The sequence below is a fragment of the Vipera ursinii genome, assembly GCF_947247035.1.
Source record: "Vipera ursinii genome assembly, chromosome: 15".
Lineage (NCBI taxonomy): Eukaryota > Metazoa > Chordata > Lepidosauria > Squamata > Viperidae > Vipera > Vipera ursinii.
The window spans coordinates 9,417,586-9,444,770 of NC_139528.1; the positions used below are offsets into that span (position 1 = coordinate 9,417,586).

At 48.0% G+C, this 27,185-nt stretch overlaps 1 protein-coding gene across 4 annotated transcripts in view; it reads left to right on the forward strand.

Annotated features, from left to right (window-relative positions):
- The window catches only part of PC (pyruvate carboxylase), a 146,142-nt gene that overhangs the window by 102,664 nt on the left and 16,293 nt on the right, over positions 1-27,185 (forward strand). For all 4 annotated transcript variants that reach the window (XM_083374457.1, XM_083374454.1, XM_083374455.1 and 1 more), the window contains 3 exons: positions 6,734-6,878; positions 7,354-7,443; positions 16,063-16,284. In XM_083374457.1, coding sequence (XP_083230583.1) covers positions 6,734-6,878; positions 7,354-7,443; positions 16,063-16,284 — 457 coding nt within the window. The remainder of the gene's footprint in view (positions 1-6,733; positions 6,879-7,353; positions 7,444-16,062; positions 16,285-27,185) is intronic.

Below are 27,185 nucleotides of genomic sequence, written 5' to 3' on the forward strand. Positions count from 1 at the left end.
GCCCAGTGGCAAACCCTCCTGAGAAGCAGGGTCAAAGCAGCTTGCAAACTCGGGGCGAGCTAATAAACCCAACTCAGCAACCAGCCAGAGCCTGGGGACCACCGGCTATCCCATGGGCAGATGCTGGGTGTTTGAGCTCCTGGGTGTTTGGGAGCCAAAAAGGCCCAGAGGAAGTTCTTGGGGCAGGTAGCCATGTTCACTATGAACACGAGACTCCTCAGCAGCCCCGGAGAACAACAATTGTGGAGCAGACGAATCTCTCCAAGAAGGACCTCTTGGAAGATGCGCGACTGGGAAAAGCCTTTTTTGATGAATTAAATACAATAATACTGAAATTTATTTAGCAAGGAAAAAATCCTAGAATCAGACTGAAAATGTTACAAGAAGCGAAAGTAAATGGAGGATTTGGACTGCCGGACTGGACGTTATACTACCAAGCAATTATATTAACATGGCTTAAAGAGTGGATAATGCTTAGAGATTAAAAAAAAACTATTATACCTAGAGGGGCATGACCTACAACTTGGTTGGCATGCCTTTCTGTGGTATGAGAAGAATAAAATTCATAGATACTTTCAAAACCACTTTATAAGAAATGCACTTCTTTCAGAATGGGAAAAAATAAAAACAAAAATTTATATCAAGATACTTGGATGGCTTTCAACAATGGAAGCATTTGCTTACCCAAATTTAATTAATTATGACAAAGTTGTAACCTATAAAGATATTTTGGACAATGAAGGGAAATTGAAAGATAGACAAGATTTACAAGAACAAGGTATTGATCTATCATGGTGGCCATATTTGCAAATCCAAATGAGATATGAAAAAGATGCTAAAATAATGCGATTTTTTTAAAGAACAGACAGAATTTGACCAGATACTGCTAAAAACAGATGAAAAGCTGATTAAGAAACTGTATAAATATCTGTTAAGCTTAAGCTTCTATGAGTATAGAAAGTACAAGTATAGACATAATATAGAATTAGAAAACTGGCAAAGATTATGGGAAAGAAATGCTAAATTAACAAAAGCAGTGGCATATAAAGAAAACTTATATAAAATGTTTTAGAGATGGCATTTAACACCAGTGAGATTAGCAAAAAAGTTTTAAAAATGCTTCAAACAAGTGTTGGAAATGCAAACAAAAGTCAGGTACTTATTACCATATCTCGTGGACATACCCTAAAGCTAAAAGATTTAGGTCAAAAATACACTTAATGGTTGGAGGAAATGACTAAAAAACAAACAGATTTTAAGCCAGAATTATTTTTGTTAGGAATAATAAAAGGAGCAAATTATGAGAAAGACTGTATACAGGTGAAACTCGAAAAATTAGAATATCGTGCAAAAGTTCATTTATTTCAGTAATGCAACTTAAAAAGGGCAACTAATATATGAGATAAACTCATTACATGCAAAGCAAGATAGTTCAATAATAATAATAATAATAATTTAATTCCTATACCTCCCTTCTCCCGAGGGACTCAGGGCGGTGTACAGGGCAAATACAATAAAAATACAATATACAAAAACTAAAAAGGAATTAAATAGTGCAGCCCAATAACAATAAAAATAATACAATAAATATTAATATTAAAATACCCCAAACCCATCAGACCAGGCCAGCTTGTTCGAATAAGTATGTTTTTAGATCACGTCGGAAGGAGCGAAGGTCGGGAGCCATCCGGAGCTCAACCGGTATTTATTTATTTTATTATATTTATATACCGTCCTTTCCCGAAGGACTCAGGGCGGTTTACAGGGTGATTAAAACGAAAAATACAAAAGTTAAAAACAGTTAAAAAAATTATATCAATCCCTGAACAAATAACCCCAGTTAAAATTAAAATTAAAATTCTCAGCCTGGGCCAGAGAGCTCGAAGAGCCAGGTCTTCAGGTCCCGGCGGAATGAACGGAGGTCGGGGGCAGTCCTAAGCTCCACTGGCAGATGGTTCCAAAGGGCAGGCAGACCCACTGAGAAGGCCCTCCCCCTGGGTGTTATCCGCCAGCAATCTTTTACCGGCGGCACCCTGAGAAGACCCTCCCTGGGGAGCTTGATGCCGGCAGCAGGTGTTCCCTCAGATATCCCGGACCCTCGCCATTTAGGGCTTTATAGGTCATCACCAGCACCTTGAATCTCACCCGGAGGGCCACCGGAAGCCAATGCAGCTCGTGGAGGAGAGGTGTTACATGGGAGTATCGGGAAACCCCCATCACAACTCGCGCGGCCACATTCTGCACCAGCTGAAGCCTCTGAGTGGTCCTCAAGGGCAGCCCCATGTAGAGAGCGTTGCAGTAGTCTAAACAGGAGGTCACAAGCGCATGAATGACTGTGTGTAGGGCATCTCGGTCCAGATAGGATCGTAACTGGCGCACCAGGCGAACCTGGGCAAAAGCCCCCCTGGTCACGGCTCCTATATGATCTTCAAAGTTGAGCCGGGAGTCAAGGAGGACGCCCAAGTTATGAGCCCTATCAACGGGGGGTAACACCTCACCCCCCATCGTTAAAGGTGGAATGGTCTGGTTAACCCGATATGCCGATATGCACGGTAAACGGTTCTAAAGGTCTGGCGCGCCCACAGAGAATGCCCTCCCCCTGGGGGTCGCCAGTCGACACTCTGACCGACGGCACCCTAAGGAGGCCCTCTCTGTGGGAGCGCACTGGACGAAGGGAAGTTGATACCGGCAGCAGGTGCTCCCGTAAGTAATCCGGACCAATGACATTTGAAGTTCAAGCCGTGATTTGTCATACAAATGACAAATGATTATGGCATACAACTCATGAAAATCCCAAATCCACAGTCTCAGAAAATTAGAATATTACATGCAATCAATAAAACAAGGAGTGTAAATAGAACAATATCGGACCTCTGAAAAGTATAAGTATGCATATGTACTCAGTACTTGGTTTGGGCCCCTTTTGCAGCAATTACTGCCTCAGTGCGGCGTGGCATGGAAGCTATCAGCCTGTGGCACTGCTGAGGTGTTATGAAAGACCAGGATGCTTCAATTGTGGCCTTCAGCTCTTCTGCATTGTTCGGTCTCATGTCTCTCATCTTTCTCTTAGCAATGCCCCATAGATTCTCTATGGGATTCAGGTCAGGCCAGTTTGCTGGCCAATCAAGCACAGTAATCCCACGGTCATTGAACCAGGTTTTGGTGCTTTTGGCAGTGTGGGCAGGTGCCAAGTCCTGCTGGAAAATGAAGTCAGCATCCCCATAAAGCTCGTCTGTGGAAGGAAGCATGAAGTGCTCCAAAATCTCCTGGTAGACGGCTGCGTTGACCCTGGACTTAATGAAGCACAGTGGACCAACACCAGCAGATGACATGGCTCCCCAAATCAACCCAGAATGTGGAAACTTCACACTGGACTTCAAGCATCTTGCAGTGTGTGCCTCTCCATTCTTCCTCCAGACTCTGGGTCCTTGGTTTCCAAATGAGATGCAAAAGTTGCTCTCATCAGAAAAGAGGACTTTGGACCACTGAGCAACAGACCAGGTCTGTTTTTCTTTAGCCCAGGTAAGACACTTCTGACGTTGTTTGTTGTTCAGGAGAGGCTTGACAAGAGGAATACGACATTTGAAGCCCATGTCCAGGATCCGTCTGTGTGTGGTGGCTCTTGATGCACTGACTCCAGCCTCAGTCCACTCCTTGTGAAAGTCCCCAACACTTTTGAATGGCCTTTTCCTGACAATCCTCTCCAGGCTGCGGTCATCCCTGCTGCTTGTGCACCTTTTTCTTCCACACTTTTCCCTTCCACATAACTTTCTATTAACGTGCTTTGATACAGCACTTTGGGAACATCCAACGTCTTTTGCAATTACCTTTTGAGGCTTTCCCTCCTTATGGAGGGTGTCAGTGATAGTTTTCTGCACAACTGTCAGGTCAGCAGTCTTCCCCATGATTGTGATTCCTACTGAACCAGACTGAGAGACCATTTAAAGGCTCAGGAACCCTTTGCAGGTGTTATGGCTTAATTAGAGTGGGGCACTTTGAGCCTAGAATATTGCACCTTTTCACAATATTCTAATTTTCTGAGATTGTGAATTTGGGGTTTTCATGAGCTGTACGCCATAATCATCACAATTATGACAAATCACGGCTTGAACTACCTTGCTTTGCATGTAATGAGTCTATCTCATATATTAGTTTCCCCTTTTAAGTTGCATTACTGAAATAAATGAACTTTTGCACAATATTCTAATTTTTTGAGTTTCACCTGTATATTTAATTTTACATGTACTCACTGCAGCAAGAATTGTATTTGACCAATATTGGAAATGTTATTTTAAAACATCTTAACCCTAAACCCTACCCCACCCTATTATGTATATATAATATAGATAGATAGATATAGATATATACAGTATGTATATGTAGATATATAGATATATGTAGATATATAGATATAAAAGAATATAAAAGAATTAAAGCTCATCTTTCAGTTGGAAAAGGCCATTTCCCAGGGTCCTCAGAGACCAGCCTTAAACACAGGTATTTGGGGGGAACCCTTAAGTCCGCATATTATATTAATTAGGACTGAACTAAAAAGGACAAATCAGGAATCATGTTCAGAGTTGGAAAAGATGCGGTAGGGCAGCCGAAATGATGAAGGAGGGCAGCAGCTCCATCCCGGGAAAGATTGTGGTAGAAATTGGCTTTTAACTCAGAGAAAAAGCAGGTTTTTCTAAGAGAGACACCTTGACCAGGTGTGGTACAAAAAGCCTTTTTCTCCTTATTGCAGCATTAATACCTTTTACTTAGCCTGAATATTCAGGAGTCTTTACCGAAAGCAAAAATAATTAATTTTCTTACTGCTTTAATGGAATTTCATTGTTGTTTGTTACTATTTTGATAGTTTTAAGATGTTGGTTGTTTGGGGTGATTTTAATTTTGGCTGCCATGTTTATTCTGCTATTGTCAGGATAGTATATTGGTCATTTATTTATGTATTACATTTCAATGGCACCTATCTCCCTTCTTTGTCAACTTTCTTAGTTTTAATGTTAAGATTTATGAACTTAATATTTTAATGTTTTACCTTGTTTTTACACTGTAAGCCACCTAGAATTTCCCCGAGATGGCTTTCAACATAAGTTAAATCATTAAAATATTAAGTTCATAAATCTTAACGTTAAAATTAACAAAGTTGGCAAGGAAGGGAGCAAAGCACAAATAGGGTGGAGGTAGAGTCTTCCCTTATATGGGACCATTGATCAGTGGGCGACTTTCCTGCAGGGACTGTGGGTGCTCCAGCACTGGAAGGTTTTGAGAGGAGATTTGTCTGGAATGGGGTAGGGTCCCCGGCTTGTGCTGCAGGGTCCCTTCCAACTCTGTTATTCTGTCCTATGAATGAATAGGAGTGGAGTGGGATACACTGGAAATGGAACAGGACGGGACGGGACGCCTTCCATGCGCTTCTGCTAGTGCACTGAGGTTTGCGCTGGGCCTGTCAGAGACAACACCAACTCTTTCTCCAGGGTGGTGCTTCCAAGCCACCAGTCCCTCGCATTGTTTTCCCAGGATTTTCCTTTCCAAATGCATGGCTGGTTCAGGAATTCCGGGTATTGAAGTCCACAAGTCGTAAAAGAGCCAAGGTTGCCTACCAGCACGGCCACTGAATCTCAAGGCCTCGGTGGCTCTTCTCCCCACGGCCAGTCTGCGGCGTGTTTCTTGACTGCCTGTACCTTTCGATCCTGAAAGGCAAAAGCTCTTCGCCCCTTGGACAGCTTCACTGTCACTTCTAAGGCTTGTTGTTCTAGTAGTCATTAGTTTGATCTTCTTAAAAATTAGCAGAAAAATTCACTCTGTTAAAGTTGGTAAAATTATCTTAAATTGGAATTGGAATTGAAGATGGGGGCAAACATTTGTAGATTGTAGATGCAGTTTGGAGCTCCCTTTATGTTTTTGACAGTGGAGTCGGAGCATGTGCAGTGAACTCCCCGGAAGCCCCAGTGGAAGCAGGATGAGTGCAGAGGGTTGTGTTGACAAATCTTCCTCCAGATAATAACTTTCCCATCGCCCAAGGCAGGACACACTGCTGCAGTGCTTAAAACTGAGTTGTTCATAGATAGGTTGGGACATTTGCTTGTTTCAGTTCCAGCTGTTTTAAAGCAATCGGCGAACAGATGCAAGTGGAGGTGATTGGAGTAGCTTTCAGGACTGACAGCTCAGTGGAGCCTCCTTGTGCTTTGCTCCGGATTTCCACTGCTGCTTTCCTGCTCTGCACGCGGCTGACTGTGACGGTGCTCAGCCCACAGTGTGCCCTTCGGTACCAGCTTCAGATGGCTGCCGCTCCCTCGCTTCTTTTGTGGGCCTCCCAGAGACAATACTTCGCCTCTTTTGACTCCGATGCCTGGTTCTGGTCCCATTTGCTATTAATTATTGCACAGAAACATAACTCATGGGGAAAGAGAAGTCTGCTCTAACAGCTACTATGCGAGCAGCTGCAGGTACTCGGAAGGTCCGCAGTCAGTGGCTCCGCACGTCTAAGGGCCAGGCGCTGGGACTGCTACCTTCCTGTGGGGGGATTTAGCTGGCCTTGGTCGGAAAAGCTGAGTCGGGCTTCCAATCTCATCCAGCAACAGGCAGCTCCAGCTTGTCCAGCCAAAGCAAATGCTCAGTTCAGAAGAGCCTCCTCGCGCTGTCGAGGGATGCAGAAACGGAGCCACCCCTGCTGCCTCTCCTCAGCCTCCCCTAAGGCCTCCCTCTGCTCTTCCTTCCCTTTCAGACCAACATCCCTTTCCTGCAGAACGTGCTCAGTAATAATCAGTTCCTCCACGGCACTGTGGACACCCAGTTTATTGATGAAAACCCAGACCTTTTCCATCTGCGGCCCGGCCAGAACAGAGCTCAGAAGCTGCTCCACTACCTGGGTAGGTTTAGAATCCTGCCCTTGAAAAGGGCCCTGGACCGTGTTCTCCCCCCCACCCACCCACCCCCAGTGCTCAAGAAAGGAACCCAAATTTGGGCCTCCATGATCAGTGGCTGCCTCTTTTCTGCCTGGACACATCCAGCAGAGGGGGACCCACCACCACTACTGTTACTATTAAGAATCCCCCCCATTTAACCAGAATCTGCTTTCCTGTCCCTTAAACCCTTGTTCCACGCCCTCCCCCTGGAGTGGCAGAGATCCTAGCTCAGCTTGCTTCTGTGCTCCCTCCCTTCTGGTCCTTGATGGGTTCACACATTGGGTCTTGACTGGGCAGGGAGGGAGAAAGGAATCCAAATGAATATTAATCTTGGGGTTACTTTTTAGAAACGGAGCAAAGCCTTTCTCTCATCCTGCAAGTGGCCAGGAGGACCTGCAGGCAGTCCCCTCCATTGACTTCTCCTCCTTTTCCTTTCCAGGACACGTCATGGTAAATGGCCCCACGACGCCCATCCCTGTGAAAGCCCGGCCTTCGCCTGTTGACCCGGTGGTCCCTGTGGTTCCTTTAGGTGAGTTGCTCCCAGAGGCCTCCTTGATTTCCAGAAGAACCAGCGCAGCTGTCAAGACTGATTTGTATTTTCACCTATATTCTGCTTCACTCACAGCTTGACAAAGGAAAGGGGGAGGGGGCACAGAATGCAAGGGTGAGCACCGTCTGTTTCCGTAAGAGAGTGCCGTAAGAGAGTTCCGTAAGAGAGTGCCCAACCCAAGGAGACATCGAGCAGGAGGCCTAGTGTGGCTCGCTGGTTTCGCATAACAAAATGAACGGAAGTGATTGGTGGGCGTAATGGACTGTGGGTGGCCCACAGGGAAAGAGGGGAATTAACTATGCTAGCTACTTTCGCTTCATCTGTGCCAATATGGTTTATTCAGTGAAGTTTATACTCTTGGTAAAATAATGTCCCAGGAGTTTCTTTTTCTGGATCCGCCAACTGGACAGTTGACATTAAACCAGCTCTGGGTTTAAGCCCTCCCAGCAGCCCTCTGGCTGCAGCACAGAAAAATGCTTGGCTGGACTTTCCTCTCTGCTGGCAGCCATGGCTGACTAACGCTGGCCTTCAGGAAGCCTCCTGCTGCTGCTGCTGCTGCTGCTGCTCTGAGTTGCAAAAGCATTTTAGGCCAAGGGGACCATTTACAGTGGGTGGTTAATTACTTGCTGACTTGGTGGGACTGATAAACTTCCCGCGTCTGGGGCAACTCTCTGCAGCCTCCATTCTAATGTACAGGAACAGGGTTAAAAACAGAATTCGCACACAGCAGCACACAGTCCTAACCAGACGCAATTATCTTTTGATTTATTTGATTTGCCTAAGTGGCTCTGGAAAGCTCCCATCATTGAGAAAACATCAACCAAATGGAAGCAAGTTAAACAGATACAAGCATATACAATCCATCAATAAAGCCTCATTGAATTGAAGTAATAGGCATCCATTCTCCAAGATTCCAAGCAAGAACTATGTCATTCTGCTGGAGAAGCCTTAATGGCCTTTGGGGAAACAGAGGCTCAGCACCATCAATATAAACCTGTTGAGGGAATGGAAGGAAAGGTAGGAAAGAGAATTAGCGCGAGTGACCTAGTGAAGAAGTAGCTTGGCATGATTCCGACAGACGAGACCAGTAAAAACAGAACTCCAAGCAAAAGGTTTCCTTAAAGAACATATTTATCTGGCATGATCAAAAATGAAACCAAGACTTGAAGTTCCCTCCCAAAGGTTACAAAGTTACAAAGTTGAACTTCCCACCCCAGTAACATGTCATAATCAAATTCCCCAATAAACTACTTTGGTGGGCTTCCTAACGAAAGTTTCAGCCCGCCAAAACTCAGGCAGCAATGACCTTGGTTCCCACAGGACAATTTATTGTTTTGTCTAAGCTAAAGAATACTCATCCCCCCTCCCAACTCTGTGACAACTGAAAACAAAGTGGAAATGGCTTCAGCCAAATTCGTTTGCAATGTTGACCTTCCTCCCTCCCTCGATGTGTCTGTGCTCCCTCCCTCCCAACCACCCCATCGCACACAAAAGAACCTGTGTCCAGACCCTCTTCAGAAGGGCCAGGACACACTGCAGCACCAAAGCAGAAGAGAAATGGCTGCTTGACATCTTTCTCCGTAATGGCTGTCCCAAAAACCAAACCACCACACAGCTGACCACCACACAAAAACAAACCCTACCATACACAAAAGGGGTGTCAGAAATGACAACCAGAATTCTCCAACCCCAAGAATAGCAATAGCACACAAACCCACAGCCACACTCTGCCAGGAATTATCTAGAACCAAAGACAAGACACAGAAGAATGAAAGAAGCAATGCCATGAAAGAAGTGCAACCACTTCTATGTGGGACAAACATCATGTCCCTTGAAAACTAGGATCCATGAACACCAGCTGGCAGTCAAACACCACGAGCCCAAATCCCCAATCGCTATCCACATTGACACCAAACAACACCAGTTTAATTGGAGCAACACTAAAATCATTGGCCACGCTGCCATCCGCCACGCCCAGGAGTTCACCGAAGCCTGGCCATCCACAAGCAGTTCCATCAACAGACACATCGACCCACAACCAGCCTATGAACCCCTCAGAATCCAAATCAACCGCCCAGCCATCTGGAGGCAGCACCGGCCCTCAAGCCCACCCCCCCAGCAGTTTGCCTTCCAGTGACCCTGACCTGATATAATCTCCCCATCACAAGACCCGTTTCCAGCCTCTGACCCTCCAAGGTCCCTGACCTGAAGTACCTCTCCACCACAAGCCTCTCTCTGATGACCCACCCCTGGCCCATCACAAGACCATCATTTGACACTCCCACACCTGAAGCCCTTATCAAAAGTAGAACACTGAGACAGAGGCCCATTAAACTAGCCTGGTCACAAAACGTTTGGAAACCATCCACAAGCTTGGATGAGAACCCTCATAAACAATTTTAGTAAGTTATCACTTTCTGTTAAAATACAATAAATCATCTCTTCTCATATTTTGTCTCTTATCATAAATAAATCTAAAGAGCCTTGTTGTTCAGTCCTGCTCAGCAAAAGTCCATTAAAAGTTACTGGAGATAACAACATCTCTATTTTAGCTTTGCTTGAATAAACCTAATTTATATCCCTTTCCAGGGATGGAATAAGGTCTCCTGCAAAGAACAGGGGGGTGGGCTAAAAGACCTCTGAGGTCCCTTCCAGCCCTAGTTTCTATGTTCTACTTTTAACAATCTTGGTTTTTAATACCTTGAAATACTGCCCTAGAACTTGGTTTCTTTCCATTTATTTTCTTTGTCCTGTCTCACAAAATTCTTCAAAACACCAATAAGACTCTTTTGCACAACCACTATGGGCAACCACAGTAAAAGTCATCTTACATCCTGAGATCTCCAAGGAGGATCTAGTTCTGTGTTTCCTTCTAGAGTCAGCTGCTTCTCAGCCCCAGCAGATCCCCGTCCTCTCCTGCACCCCTCTGGCAGAGGGCCTGGCAAAAGACGGAGGACCCGGCCAAGGAGCCCCAGCACGGGTGTTGGCAAGAGTCCCCAGGCTAGGCCTGCTGCTGTGGCTGTATCAGCCAGGATGCTGGGTGGCTCAGGCCTCTGCTGGGTCTTCCCACCCTAAGGGCGGTCTCTCGGGTAAATCCCAGTTAAGGGCGTCCTTCAGCAACGTTGAAAGCTGAAGGACACCCTTAACTGGGATTTAAGGGAAAGGGAAAGCTGGGCTTATGGTGAAATCACTGCTTCTACTTGGTTGGGGGAGAATTCCCCTCCCTCTGCAGGGATAGCAAATGTTATATTGAGCAGAAACATCCTCTCAGGGCTCCCCCTCTTCTCCCCCCCCGTCTCCCCAAAAGGCCTTTGGTCCCACCTTCCAAGGCAGCGGAAGAGTCCTCGGCCCACAGTGGACAGAAAGGTTTGTAATGGCAGGCTTGAAAAGGACACCTGAAAAAGAGAGAGAATCTCCAGGTCTGGCCTTTTCCTGCAAAAAATACCAGACGAGCAGATGTTTGTACCTGTTAAATACTTTACAGCTAAATGAAGCCCCCGAAAAATGAGGGGCACAGGGGACAGCTACATAATTTCCAGATCAGCAAGGTTCGTTTTAATTATATTTGATTTCAGATTTGCATCACAATATTTCTTTGTTAGTGGCTATTCCCCAACCTAAGACAGGTATTAAGAGAGTGAAGTAAGGAGGTTAAAATCTTATATATATATAATCTTATAAATGCTTGTTAACTGTTTTAGATTACCTTGCTAGGCCCCAAACATGGGACAAATCTTTATTTCCTGTGTCAGCCTAACCTGAAGGCCATCGACAGGCAGTAGTCACACTGGTGACAGCTCAAAAAAGATGTTGAGACTTTGGAAAAATTTCAGAGAAGAGCAACTAAGATGATTAGAGGCCTGGAGACTAAAACATATGAAGAACAGTTGCAGGATTTGAGTTTCATTTCATTTCATTTTCATTTATTGGATTTCTATACCGCCCTTCTCCCTAGGGACTCAGGGCGGTTCACAGGGCATATATAAATAGGTATACAAACATTAAAAGAAAATTAAACCATGCCCAATTAAAATACAACAATAGTAAAATAATAAAACCAATTAAAAAACCCATATTCCCCTTCAGGCCAGACCAGCTAACTCAAACAAGTGGGTCTTCAACCCGCGACGGAAGGATCGGAGGTCCGATGCCATCCGGAGCTCAACCGGCAGTTGGTTCCATAGTGCCGGGGCACCCACAGAGAAGGCCCTCCCCCTGGGGGCCACCAGTCGACATTCCCTGACTGGAGGCACCCTGAGGAGGCCCTCTCTGTGGGCACGCACAGGGCGGAGGGGAGTTGACACCGGCAGCAGGTGGTCCTCAAGGTATCCCGGACCCATGCCATGTAAGGACTTAAAGACCTTGAACCTCACCCGGAAGACAACTGGTAACCAATGCAGCTCGCGGAGTAAAGGTGTAACATGGGAGTACTGGGAAACTCCCAAGACAACTCTCGCGGCCGCATTCTGTACCAGTTGGAGCCTCCGAGTGGTCTTCAAGGGAAGCCCCATGTAGAGAGCATTACAATAGTCTAGGCGAGTTTGGCTAGTCTAGAGAAAAGAAGGACTGGGGGGGCATGATATAGTAGTATACCAGTATTTGAGAGGTTGCCATAAAGAGGAGGGGGCCAGGTTGTGCACCAGAGCACCAGGACAAAAAAACTATGGATGGACACTAATCAAGGAGAGAAGCAACTTGGAACTAAAGAGAAACTTGCTAACAGTGAGGACAATTAACCAGTGGAACAGCTGACCTCCAGACGTTGTAGGTCAGGGCTGTCAAAGTGCCGGCCTGCAGGCCCACCCATTGCTGGCAATGGCAAAAAAGTCACGATTCACCGCAACACATCACGTGATGTTGCGAGTTTGGCACCTCTGTTGTAGGTGCTTCATCACTGGAGATTTTTAAGAAGAGACTGGACAGTCACTTGTCTGAAATGGTATAGGGGCTCCTGCTTGACTAGAACAGGGGTCTAGTACATGGTACATGGACTGGTACCAGGCCACAGCATGCCAGCAACCCATCCACACAAACAAGCAAAGCCCCATCCATGGGATGCAGGCAGCACACAAAACCATGCACACTCCAGTCCGTGGAAAAACCTTTCTCCACAGAACTGGCCCCTGGTGCCCAAAAGGTTGGCGATCTCTGGACTAGAAGACCTGCAAGGTCCCTTCCAGCTCTATTCTGATTGGACTACCTGAAGAATAACATGGCATGGATTTTGCTTTTTCTTTGAAGACGTTTTGCTTCTTATCCAAGAAGCTTCTTGAGCTCTGACCGGATCTTTTTATTCCCCACCATCCAGTCAGAGCTGAAGAAGCTTCTTGGATGAGAAGCAAAATGTCTTCAGAGAAAAACAAGAAAGTCCAGTTGCCTCCTGAAAAAGCACCTTTAGGATAACCATGACCTGGAGAATCCATAGACATTATAGGCTAATAAAAAATATGTATTTTTTCTCCAATAGTTTTATTAGTTTCCTGATGTTTTAGTGATTTTTGTGCGGAGGATAATTTCCTCCCTTGTCCTTCTGGATGGGCCTCACATGCAGGTCAACAGCGCCCCCCCCTTTGCCCCCCCCTTTGCCACCAGCTGGCTGGATCAATAATTCTGGAGCCAAAGATATGATGGCAATGACATCTTGAGAATACTGTAGATCAATTAACACATTTAGAAAAGTTCTTTATGAGTTTTGGAAGTTAAATCCGGTCCATGCCTTATTCCAAGTCAGGAAAGATATGCAGACAAAGGAAAAATCAGTTCAAGGCAGGCTGCAGTTGGAAAGGAGGTTTCAGTTTATTGGCCCAGTAACAACAGTGACAACAGCACGCATCATCATCATCATCATCATCATCGTAGTAGTAGTAGTAAAGTTGGAAGGCACCTTGGAGGTCATCTAGTCCAACCCCTTGTTCATGCAGGAAACCCTATACCATTTCGGACAAATCCCTGTCCAGTCTCTTCTTAAAAACTTCCAGTGTTGGAGCATTCACCACTTTGGAGGCAGGTTGTTCCACTGGTTAATTGTTCTCACTGTCAGGAAGTTTCTCCTTAGTTCTAGGTTGCTTCTCTCCTTGATTAGTTTCCACCCGTTCCTCCCTGTCCTGCCTTCAGGCGCTTTGGAGAATAGCTTGACTCCCTCTTCTTTGGAGCAGCCCCTGAGATATTGGAAGACTGCTATCATGTCCCCCCTTGTCCGACCCTGTGACTCCGGAAGAGGTGGACAGGATTATGGGGAGGCTGAGCTCCACCACCTGTTTATTGGATCCGTGCCCCTACTGGCTGGTTTATTCGGCTCGGGAGGGGACACGAGGCTGGCTCCAGGCAGTGATAACTGCTTCTCTGAATGAGGGTAGTTTTCCCGCCACCTTGAAGGAGGCGGTGGTGAGACCCCTCCTCAAGAAGCCTGCCCTGGACCCAGCTGTTTTAAACAACTTTCGACCAGTCTCCAACCTTTGCTTTCTTGCGAAGGTTGTTGAGAGTGTGGTGGCGCAGCAGCTCCCTCTGTTCCTGGAGGAAGCTGATTATCTAGACCCGTACCAATCGGGCTTCAGGCCCGTGTACAGCACGGAGACGGCTGGTGAATGATCTCTGGTGGGCTCGGGACGGGTTGTTCCTCTGTCCTAGTCCTATTAGACCTCTCAGCGGCTTTTGATACCATCGACCATGGTATCTTACTGCGGCGTCTTCGGGGGTTGGGAGTGGGAGGCACCGTTTTATGGTGGTTCTCCTACCTCCTGGGACGTTTGCAGTCAGTGTTGGCAGGAGGGCAGAGGTCGGCCTCGAGGGCTCTTGTTTGTGGAGTGCCTCAGGGGTGCCTCTCGCCTCTCCTGTTCAACATCTATATGAAGCCGCTGGGTGAGATCATTCATGGTTTTGGGGTTGGGTATCATCAATATGCTGATGATACCCAGCTTTTTATCTCCACCCCAAACCACCCCAGTGATGCCCTCTCCGTGATGTCCCGTTGCCTGGAGGCGGTCCAGGTCTGGATGGGGAGGAACAGGCTTCGGCTCAACCCTGACAAGACTGAGTGGCTGTGTGTGCCGGCGTCTCGTGAAATTCAGAATATTCCATCGTTAATTATGGGGGGTGAGATATTACCCCCCGTAGATAGGACTCGTAACTTGGGTGTCCTCCTAGATTCACAGCTCTCCTTGGACGATCATATAGGAGCTGTGACTAGGGGGGCCTTCGCTCAGGTTCGCCTGGTGCGTCAGTTGCGGCCCTATCTAGACCGGGATGCCTTGCGCACAGTCACTCATGCACTCGTGACCTCGCGTTTGGACTACTGCAATGCATGGGGCTCCCGTTTGGACTACTGCAATACATGGGGCTGCCCTTGAGGCGTACTCGGAGGCTCCAGCTGGTGCAGAATGCAGCCGCGCGAGTGGTGGTGGAGGCTTCCCGATACTCCCATGTAACACCTCTACTCCGTGAGCTGCATTGGCTTCCGGTTTTCCTCCGGGTAAGATTCAAGGTGCTGGTTACGACCTATAAAGCCCTAAATGGCATGGGTCCAGGTTACTTACGGGAGCATCTGCTGCCGGCATCAACTTCCCTTCGTCCAGTGCGCTCCCACAGAGAGGGCCTCCTTAGGGTGCCGTCGGTCAAAGAGTGTCGACTGGCGGCCCCCAGGGGGAGAGCATTCTCTGTGGGAGCGCCAGACCTTTGGAACCGTTTACCGGTGGAGCTCCGGACGGCTTCGCTCCTTCCGACGTGACCTAAAAAGATATTTATTTGAACAAGCCGGCCTGGTCTGATGGGTTTAGGGGTATTTTAACGTTTTGTATTAATCTATTGAATTGGGCTATTGTATTTAATATTTCTTTTAATTTTTATATATTGTATTTTATTGTATTGCCCTGTACACCGCCCTGAGTCCTTCGGGAGAAGGGCGGTATAAAAATTAAATTATTATTATTATTATTATTATTATTATTATTATTATTATTATTATTATTATTATTATTATTATTATTATTATTATTATTATTATTATTATTATTATTATACCAGACACTCCCAATTCCAGCAACCTGTTTTAGTCTCCAGTTCCGTAATCATCTTTGGGTGCAGCTGGGAAATTGAGGTTGTGAGTTAGTGAGTTTTTGTATGTTTCTGGTTCTTTGTTATTGTATGAAAATGTGTTCCTTCTATGTTCTTTAGACTGGATATAGTATTTTAATTTTTGTTGCGAGATTCTCTTTTGTGGCATGTAGGATCATGACTAGCCTTCAAGGCAAAGGGGAAATGTAAATCCTAAGTGTTTTGTTTTCCTGATTTGACCCCAGCCTGCATAATAATTTCAGTCCTTGCTCTATTCTGCTGTCTATTTGGAGATGGCTTTAGCCAAGTCTGATTTTACAATGTGTACATTGTTTTGTGAATGAAACTTAGTTTCCTTAAGTTTTGCCTGCAGGCTGTTTTAGTGGAGCTAAAGGCGTAGAGTCAGATTGCAAACCAGTATGAGGAGGGGTGTTTGTTTTAAAACTCTTAGATAAGAATCCACTGGGCTCCCTGTTCTAGGGATGGGAGAAAGATTCTCATTGCCCCTTTCTGTGCTCTGCATAAAATGCAACCCTTTTTCTGCCACAGGTCAGCCCCCCGTCGGCTTCCGGGATGTCCTTCTCAGCGAGGGCCCTGCAGGCTTTGCCAAGGCCATTCGCCAGCACCAGGGCCTGCTTTTGATGGACACCACCTTCCGAGATGCTCACCAGTCACTGCTGGCCACTCGTGTTCGCACCCACGACCTGAAGAAGATCTCCCCCTTCGTAGCCCAGAACTTCAGCAGGCTCTTCAGCATGGAGAACTGGGGAGGTGAGAGAGCGGCCGGGGTCCTCAGAGCCCCCCAGGAAATCTGAGACCTCCTGTCAGGAGGTGGGTGAGGCAGTTTCTGGCTGCCAGGTTGAGTTTCTGGCCCATGTGAGTTCTGAGTTGGGTTTTGCAAACAAGGGCTCACAATGAAGGCAGCAACTCAGGTCTGAAATAAATGGACTGTCAGAATCCATTTATATTTCATTTCTAACTCTCTTTCTGTGCAAACCCAAATCTCGCCCACCCCCCTTGGATTCTGCCATTCCCAAGGAGGAAAGGAAATAAAAATGGGAGTTTATTGCCTCCATTTCCTCTCCTTAGATGTAACTTTTTGTTTATCTAGCCTGTTGCCCATCACAATAAGATCATTCTCTCTCTCTGATCTTACGAGCAACTAAGAAAGGGGTTGTGGGGTTTGTGTCTCCGGATGGAATGTGAAGGGGAAGGAGTGATTGTGCTATGAATGATGGTTCTCCCTTTCCCACGAGGGGCTTGCCACTGAAACTTGACGGATCCGGAACTTACCAAATGAACTGAGGGGTGGGGTTTTGCTCAGGGACACTTTAAAAATATCGATCATTGAGGAGATTTTTCAGATCCTGTCTATCATCCATGTCTTGGCAATCCTGCCTCCAAGAGTCTTTCTTTCTTAAGATGTGGATTGGAGTGGGTTCTGACATGGACAGGTTTATCCTGCCCACAAATAATCACCACATACAAGGAAGACATAGCAAGCTTAGAGAAGTATTATAAATGGTCAAAACAGCAAATCAGAAGAGTAAATAAAAGAACAAAATTATTAGTTCTGTGGTGCCAGATCTACCAGGGAGTAATATAGTGAAGAGGCGTTCAGCCAGTCCCTAATCCTGAGCTGTGTGTTTTCTCTATTGGAATGTATAGCTGTGCTGACCATCTCTCTGATGGCCCATAATTCCTCACCCAGCAATGTCAGGTAGAACTTAATGGGGAGGGTGCAGGGCACTGCAAGGTGGGGCAAGGTGGGGCAAGAGCCAGACCTTTTGCCTGCTACCAACTGCCTGGAGCTAGTTTTGGAAAAAGGAGAATCACCACATCTTAATGTCCTCACTTCCATCTCCCAGAGGGCTACCAACCATCTTCTCGACAACCTAAAACTGGTAGCATGGAGACCAACTAAAAATTGTTCCAGTGATGGTTTCTTTTTTTTTTATTGAAAAGTTTTACAATACATTTTTGAATACAAAAAACCCCCTCCCCAACCCCCCCCCACCCTCCCCGACTTCCTAGAGCTGAATACAGGGTATAATAATACAAACCAACGTAATCTAAAATATGCTAACAACAATAATAAAACATTAAATTCTATCACACTTTAACTCTCCATAGTCAAAATATTAATAAACTAACTACTAACTAATTATACGTCATAAAAATCCGCTGCTTATTCAAATGCTAAATGATACTTTTTAGTCCCATATTTATTCTGAATATATTCAATCCATCTTCTCCATTCCACAATGTATCTCTGTTGCGATTGGTCTTTCAAATATGCTGAAATCTTTGCCATTTCCGCCAAGTTAGAAACTTTCAAAGTCCACTCTTCTATAGTAGGCAGTTCTTCCTTCTTCCAATATTGTGCTACTAAAAGTCTCACTGCCGTAATTAAATGCAACATCAACTTTGTATCTATAACAGTAGTATCTGTAATAATACCCAATAAGAACAATTGTGGAGAAAACTTTATCCTTTTCTTAAATATCTTTTGCATATTCCACCAAATTTTAATCCAAAAAGCTTTAACCTTTTTACAAGTCCACCATATATGAAAATACATTGCATCTTCACAACCACACCTCCAACATTTGGGCTGGCAGTTCAGATACATACTTGCTAATTTTTTAGGATCTATGTGCCACCTATAAAACATTTTATAAAAATTCTCTCTTAAATTTTGGGCCTGTGTAAATTTTACATTTCTAACCCAAATCTTTTCCCAAGTGTCCATTGTTATAACTTCTTGAAAATTCTGGGCCCACTTTATCATACAATCTTTAACAAGTTCCATTTCTGAATCAATTTCTATCAATGCATTATATATCCTTTTTATATGTGCTTGACCTTGATCTCTAATTTGTTTTACCAAATTTTCATCAATCATCGAGAAACCAACTTTCTGGTCCTCTTTCCATCTTGCCTGTAATTGCCCATACTGGAACCAAGTTTGTACAATCTTTTCTTCTTTTAAAATATTATATGGCTTTAATTGCCATACATTCCTTTCTAAACTTAAGATTTCCTTATATGTAGTCTCATCATGTTTAAATCTCACATTTATATTTTCTATTGCGTGTTTAGGTATCTAGTTAAATTACAAGATACCAAATGGGTATCTTGTAATTTAACTTATGTCTATACTTTTTCCAAACTCACAACAGAGCATACCTGTTAGATGATTAGTGCCAGCCATGGCAGTTCCCCAAAAGGGTCATCAGATGGGAGCAAAGAGACTTCTTTGCTTCCACTGATGAGCCAAGGGTCTCAGACCCGACAGCCCCATTGGCGAGAGAGTTTTATGGTCAGGGAGGGACCAAGACCCCCCATAAATACCTCTGCATGAGGGACTGCTCTTTGTTCTTGTTCTACTTCTAGTTCTAGACTCTTAAGATTCTACTCCTAGCTTCTAGTTCTTCTTCTGTTTTAGTTATGTAATGCTAGCTTGCTTTTATTTTGTTTCTCTCTCACATGCAGGCATGAATGCTTTCATGCCAAGTATTTCTTTCTCTTTGATCTATCATTGAATAAAGCTAATATGATTGCATCTCTGCGTGATGCTTTTACTTGGAAGCACCTTTAACGATCCATCATCCTCGTGAGATCACCTCACAAGTTGGTAGCCAGAGCATGGTTTAAAGGAACGCTTCCAAGCCAGCCAGGAACTATACTACAATATGTCTGGAAGATCCAGCTCAAATCCATTTATAACAGATGGCAGGACCTCTCCCATCGTGACCAGAAGTCTGGAGTCACAGGATCGAACTCCTCCCAGATGACATCGACAAGATCACTCGTGTCCTGATCGTCCGATACTGCCCAGTCGGAGTCCAAACCGGTCCGAATCCGAGCGATTTTGTCCGACAGATGTTGACTAAATTCCTCGGCACGCCCCTGCAAGGGATCCCCACTAACCTCCTGGTTGAGGAGGGAGCGGGTCACCCTAAACAGGGCGGCCGGGCGATTATCTGCGGACGCGATGAGGGCAGCGAAATAGTTAGATCTCGCTACCCTCATCGCAGCGAGATAAGACCTAATATGGGTTCTTAGTCGCAATCGGTCGGATTCAGATCGGGTGGACCTCCAGACGCTCTCTAGGCCCCGTCTCCGACGCTTCCTCTCCCGGAGCTCCGCGGAAAACCATGGAGCCCATTGGGATCTGCGCCGGGTCAGGGGCCGCAAGGGTACAACTCGGTCAAGTGCCTCCGTGGCCGTCCTTTCCCAGGCCTCCACTAAGGCATCCGCCGAGCTGTGAACTGGGGAGGCAGGTGGGGCCCCCAGCGCTGCCTGAAACCTCTCAGGGTCCATTAAGCGCCTGGGGCGGAACCATCTAGTTGGCTCAACAACCCCACGGTGGGGAGTGGCAAAACGGAAGACCAGCCGCAGGAGATGATGATCGGTCCATGACAGGGGCATAACAATTGGGGAGCCCCCACCAAGATCATCTAACCACCGACCAGATAAGAAAACCAAGTCAAGGGTGTGGCCTCCCTCATGGGTTGGTCCATGAATTACCTGCGTCAGGTCCATGGCCGTCATGGAAGCCATGAACTCCCGAGCTAACTCAGATACTCCTCCCAGGGATGGTAGATTGAAGTCTCCCAAAACCATTAGTTTAGGAAACTCAATCACCAGCCCTGAGAGGATATCGAGAAGCTCAGGCAGGGCTGCTGCTACGCGACTAGGCGAAAGGTACGTGAGCAGCAAGCCCAACTGCGCCCTAGGATCAAACCTCAATAAGAGAGATTCACACCCGACTATCTGAGGAACGGTGGCCTCCTGCGGACATAAGGTCTCCCTCATAACTACAGCCACTCCCCCACCCCTACCCTGAGTGTAGCCGGTGTAGCACCCGGAAGCCTGGTGGGCAGAGATCCACCAGGGGGATACCACCCTCTGGGCCCAACCAGGTTTCCGTAATGCAAGCCAGGTCCGCTTGCTCACCCTCGACTAAATCCCGGACGAGGGGAGCCTTATTAGCAACGGACCTGGCATTTAGGTACACCAGTCAGAGCTCAGGTGGCTGCGCATCCCCGCTCCCAGAGCCTTGGGTCGAAGGCAGAGGGTCGGAGCGCCTCACCGCTTGCAGATAGCGGAGAGGCCCTCCCGGAGGTCGATACGGCCCTCTGATCTTACACCTGCAGCCATTCCCTATCGTCGTGGGAATTGGCATTCCCACGACCCGCTCCAGAGCTCCAGAGATGACCGACCCCGGCTCCCTCTCAACGCGATCTCTACTAGGCCTGGTCTGAACAGCAGTTGGCAGAGTGCCCCCCCTCTCCAACCAACCACAACCCTCCCCCCTCCCTAACCCTACAAAAAGTTTAGCTAAAAAAGTAATCAGGGGCCTCTTGTTAAATTTATATCTTAGGCCCCTGTTTCTGCCCGGCCATCTCTCAGGGTCCCAACAGTCGGACCCGTCATCAAGAGGTAAATTAAAAGGTAAGGTGGGTCGCTCCCAGGATGGGGGGGGCACCTCTGAGAGCGAGTAAAACCGTGCTGGAGTACCTCAAAGCCATGGTAAAATTGGGTAATACAGCAAAAACAGACCCAGATCGAATAAATAAAAAGGGAGGATCTTAAAAATGGAAGGGACTCCATTTTTAGAGTCCCTTTGCAGTCTGGAGTCCCCAAAAAGGGACTCCAGACTGCAAACCCAGCTCTTCTGCCACTAGAGCAGGGTAACCCCGGGACAATCCCCGTTCTCTCACAACGGTCAGAACCGGGGAGCAGCCTGAGATATACAGCCGGGGAGAGAGATACCGCCTAGAGCTCTCACCTCTAAGACGGAAAAGATGGAGCTCTTAACTCTTAACCACTCTCTCACAGTGGTTATACACCCGGCACCTTCCACAGCCCAGGGGGAAAGGAAAAAAGGGAGGACAATAGGCGAAACCAGTCAGCGAGATGGATTAGGGTAAAAACCCATAAAGTCACAGAGTGGGGCTGAAGGATATGGTCCAGTGAACTATAATAGTCCATGCCTCCAGATGTCCAGGCATAATAGTCCATGCCTCCAGATGTCCAGGCATAAAAGTCCATACTCCACCCAGCCATAGTCACCGTACCAAGACGGTCACGGCACTCCAACCCCCTCACCGCCAACCGTCTCAGACGCCAACCAGGGCCGTCTCCACCACTCCAGCTTAAAACGCTGACGCTGTTCCAAACCGTAGTTCATAATGGGAGTTGTTACTCAACCAGCATCCGGCTCCTGAGCAACTGGAGACAGCTGGTCGGCACCGCAGAGCACAGTCAGCTGGTTGGCGCCAAGAAATTCAACACGGGGCTCAGTCAGATCTTCCGGACCCACACGGCTCTCCCAAACCTCCTCCGAGCAGCCGGGGCCCTCCAAAAAAAAAACAAAAAACCGACAAACACTTCAACATTTCCACGCCAACGCTGCTCCAAGCCGCGATTCGTAGTTAATCAATCAACACGCGGCTCCCCCAAGCAGCTGAAGGGCGCTCCGGAACACCGCCAAGTTCTAAAAAGATGTCCCAGGCTCCACAGGCTTCGAGAATGCCTCCCGGATCCGTAGTCAGCTGGTCGGCGCCGCTTAGAGTAGAGCTCCGCAGAATATCTGGTCTCCCAGGCACTCCAGCAGCCTCCATTCGAATTCGCAAGTCCGCAAGCCTTCCGACAAACTGCTGGTCCGACGAACAGCTGATCATGCAGCACAAAGCGCTGCTCAGCTCCTCCGTATCCTCTAAGGCCTCTAAAACTCTTCCGGAGAGTTCAGGGCTCACGGGGCCAAAAAACAACAGTACAGAGGCTCACCTCGTCCTCGTCCCCCCTCCAAGTCCTTCACAGAAAAGAATATTCCTGTGAGGCTCCCAGGGTCGTCACATTGCTGCAGCTCCAAACGGAGCTTAGCCGAGCACGTCCGCCATCTTGGGCATGCTCAGTAAAATTAGGTCAAGCGAGCTTCCCTGTAGTTAAAAAGATGGGAGAATTTGCTGAGGGAGTCCAGCTCAAGGATTGTGACGTGTTTCTGGACTGTGCCATTTGCAAGAAAACAAAGAGGAAGGCTGCCCCTACTCCAAAGGTGTCACTGCGTAAGGCTCAGTGGTTGCTAGTACATGTTGATCTGGTTGGGCCTTTTACACCATCCCTAGGAAAGAAAAAGTATTTTCTCACTGCCGTTGATGATTTTTCACGATACGGCCACGTGTATACCCTCACAGAAAAATCTGAAGCCTTTGACGCCATAAAGTCACTGTACAACTTTGTAGAGACCCAGTACAAGACCAAGATCACACAATTGCAGAGCGATCGCGGGGCTGAGTTCATGTCCCAAAAGTTCCAGGACTGGGTAAGGCGTAAGGGCATCCGCCATTTTCTTACTGCACCATTCACCCCCTTGCAAAATGGTGTAGCTGAGAAAAGAAATGGAATTCTGCAAACCATGATGCGTAGTCTGATTGCAGACGCTAAAGTCTCAGAATCATACTGGGGGGAAGCAATCCACTATGCCAATTACACCTTAAACCGCACCTGGAGCAGTGTTGTGAACCAGACCCCATACTTCCTGGTTCACGGTAGGAAACCAAATCTGGCACATTTGCGTGTGTTTGGTTCCTACGCATGGGTGCACATCCCCAAGCAGCTGCGGAAGAAGGGGAGATCTGTTTCCCAGAGACTAAGGTTCTTGGGCTATGCTCCTGGCTCCAAGACCTATCGTTTCCTGGGAGAAGGGGGCAGGCCTGTGACTTCCCAATCTGCCTCTTTCGAAGAGGACTCCAATTGGACTCAGATCCACTCAAATGATCTGAGCCCATATGCCAACTGACCCAGCAAGGACACACTGACCACGACATCACCAGAGGCGACCACGTACCCTGCCACCGACGAAAGTGAGGAACAAAACGAAGATGTGTCCAGTCCCACGGAAGAAAAGAGCGGTGAGTGGCAGAAGGTAAGGAGGTCAAAGCGGTCCAACAAAGGGGTCCCGCCAAAGAGAATTGACATTGGCCACATCGCGTCTGTCAACAGCGTTGTGGTCACCCCAAAATCCTTCTCTGACATCCAGGAGCTGCCCATCGAAGAGCAGGAGAAATGGCAGCTCGCGATGGAGAAGGAGATGCAGAGCTTAAAGAAACTCAAAGTCTTCACCCCCCAGCAACCACCAAAGGAGAGGAAAGTCATTGGCACAAGGTGGGTTTACAAAGCCAAACCACTTGCCAATGGCCTCTACCTATATAAGGCCCGTTTGGTAGCCCAGGGCTTCGCTCAGCGCTAGATGGAAGACTACGCCGAGACGTACTCTCCAACCATCCGCGCAGAGAGCGTCAAGGCCGCCCTCATGACTGCAGCCGCTCTGGGAGAAGAAGTCTTCCAATTCGACATCCAGACGGCTTACCTCCACGCCAACTTGGACCGGCAGATCTACGTGAGGGCTCCTCCTGGCTACCAGCAAGAAGGGGGAAATACATGGTTGCTCCACAAAGGGTTATATGGTCTCAAGCAGTCCGGGAAATTATGGTATGACTGTCTTAGAAAGAGTTTAGAACGAGTTGGTTTCACCGCATCCCATGCAGATGAATGTGTCTTCACACGCAACTCCAAAGAACGGGTGTTAGTTTATGTGGACGACCTATTATATGTAGGGCCTGACAAGGAAGAGTGTGATGAATTTGCCAAGGAAGAAAAGTTTACTCTGAAATCTTTGGGGCGGGTTGACAAGTACTTGGGTGTGCATATTTTGGCCACTAAGGGGGGTGTTCTGTACCAGTCTGCCTTGCAGAAAAGGCAACCCCTTTATAAACGGCAAGAGGCTGGAATACGTCTGCCAAATTTATTACAAAAACAAACAAAACACATACCAAGATACAGGAGCTTTGAAACACTATCGGAGCGGTTGCTTTCAGCAAACCAGCCCTCCCCCAAACATTCCCTTTATAAAGAGTTCAGGGCGTGGCCTCTCTTTGCCTCCTTCCGAGAAGTCCCACAGCCTTCCTCTGCTTGCTCCTACTTGACTGCCTCCTGCGTTGGGCGTCCTTGAACAGAGCCAGCTGTGGGTCATCTTCATCCACACTGTCAGGCTCACACAGCTTGGTCTCCACCAGGTAGGAGGGGCCTGGCTGGGGGCTCTGCGGAGCCTCAAAGCCATCATCAGCAAGTTCTTCAACACCCCCCTCCTCCCCCTCATCTGAGTCATCCGACCCAACTGCCGAACCCACAGTCTGACCCTGAATCCCAACACTATCCCGCACCGCAGGGCCCTTCCCCCAGGGCTGCCGATCCGGATGCGGTCGGCATGGGAATTGTTCATGAAAAGCAGTCACCAACGCAGGGGCATGAACGGCGGTCGCGTCTTCCCAGGTGAATTCCTCTGGTCCGTAACCTTTCCATTCAATCAGGTACTGGAAGCGACCTTTCAGCCAACGGGAATCCCTGATGCTGGCAACCTCGTACTTGGGGGTGCTGCCTCCATCACGAGGTCCTGATGGGGGAGGTTCCGCTCGGCGGAGTGGACAAGCCGGTTGCTCGGGGACCAACAGAGACCGATGAAAGACTGGGTGCACGCGCAGGGAACGTGGCAGAGTTAAGCGATTGGCGACCGGATTGATGACAGCCTCGACTGGGAACGGTCCTAAATATCGGTGATCTAACTTTCTCACCGGCCGTGTTGACGGTAGGTTCCTGGTGGACAACCAGACCCGATCCACCACCGATAGTGGAGGCGTATCCCGTCTTGACCGATCAGCAAACCTTTAGTAATCGGCCTTGGCCTTCTCTAACTGACGTCGCACCAATCGATGGATCGCCTGTAACTCTGCCATGAAGTCGTTCGCTGCCGGCTCTGGTGAGTCCACGGGAGAAAGGGGGAAAAACCGGGGGTGATAACCCACATTGGCCAAGAACGGTGTCATCTGTGTGGAGGTGTGCTGCGAATTGTTAAATGCAAATTCAGCTATGTCCAGATAGTCCACCCAATTGTTTTGCTGCAGATTGACGTAGCAGCGCAGATATTGTTCCAGGATACCGATGACCTTCTCGGTTCCCCCGTCAGTTTGAGGATGATGCACGGACGAGAGGCAAATCTTGATATCCAACGCATGCATCAACTCCTGCCAGAAGCGGGCTGTAAACTGGGCCCCCCTATCAGAGACGACTCTATCAGGGAGGCCGTGCAGCCGAAACACCTGCTGAATGAACATACGACTAGTGGCGCGGGCTGACGGTAAGCTGTGACAGGGGATGAAGTGCGCCATCTTGGTCAGCATGTCCACCACCACATACACTGTCGTAAAACCAGAGGATGGGGGTAAATCCGTCAGAAAGTCCATGGACACAGCCCCCCAGGGTCTTTTGGGTGTTGGCAAGGGCTGCAGTAATCCAGGCGGGGCCCCTGTCGCTGACTTGGCCTGCCTGCATGGGATGCAGGAGGTGACATAGGACTGGACGTCGTGTCGGACTCGGGGCCACCAGAAGGTATGGGAGACCAGGTTCAGCGTCTTGAACAGGCCAAAATGCCCCGCTGCTGGGTTATCATGACACTGGCTGAGGATGAGTCCCCTGAGTGGCCCTCCCGGAACATAGAGCCGGTCACGATAATACAAGAGTCCATCCGTGACCGTCCAAGGAGAATCTGGCCCCACCTCCTCCTTCCGCTGAGCCACCCACACCTCCTGCTGCTGTGCCTCCCGGATCCGAGCCCGTATATCAACCGGCTCCCGCACCGCAGCAAAAGACTCGACGGGGATCACTGTCCTGGGCAGAAGCTTGTCTTCCACTCGGGAATATTCGGGCTTCCTAGACAGAGCATCCGCTCTTTGATTGTGCCCGCTAGGTATGTACCGAACCCGGAAGTCAAACCTCGCAAAGAAAAGAGACCACCGGATCTGGCGTTGGTTCAAATTCCGAGCGGTCTGCAGGCTTTCCAGATTCTTATGGTCCGTCCGGACCTCGATTTGATGCCGCGCTCCCTCCAGATGATGCCTCCAGGCCTCGAACGCCGCTTTGATGGCCAGCAGCTCCTTCTCCCAGATTGTATAATTGCGCTCCGAGGGGTTCAGTTTTCGTGAATGATACGCGCAAGGGAAGAGGGTACCGCTGGGCGTCGTTGCCTGGAGTAACACCGCCCCAATGGCAATGTCGGAGGCGTCCGCCTCCACGACAAACGGCCGTTGCGGGTCAGGATGCTTCAAGATGGGCTCCTTCATGAAGGCTTCCTTCAAAGTCTGGAAAGCCTGTTGTTCTGGTGCGTTCCACTGGAACCGAGTCTTCTTCTGCAGGAGCCGGGTGAGGGGGGCTGTCAAGGCAGCAAACCCAGGGATGAAAGTTCGGTAATAGTTGGCAAATCCAAGAAGTCGCTGAACATCCTTCACGCAACGCGGGGGTTGCCAACTCTGCAAAGACCCAACCTTACTCGGCTCCATGGCGATGCCCTCAGGAGAAATGCGGTGACCCAGGAAATCGATGGTCACCCGGTAGAACTGGCACTTCTCCAACTTGGCAAACAGCCGATGTTCTCGGAGTCGCTGCAGGACCTGATGGAGATGCTGATGGTGCACCTCACGCGATGGAGAGTAGATCAGGATGTCGTCCAAGTAGATCACGACAAACTGATCCAACAAATCCCGGAAAATGTCATTCATGAAATGCTGAAACACAGCGGGGGCGTTGGTCAGGCCAAACGGCATCACCGT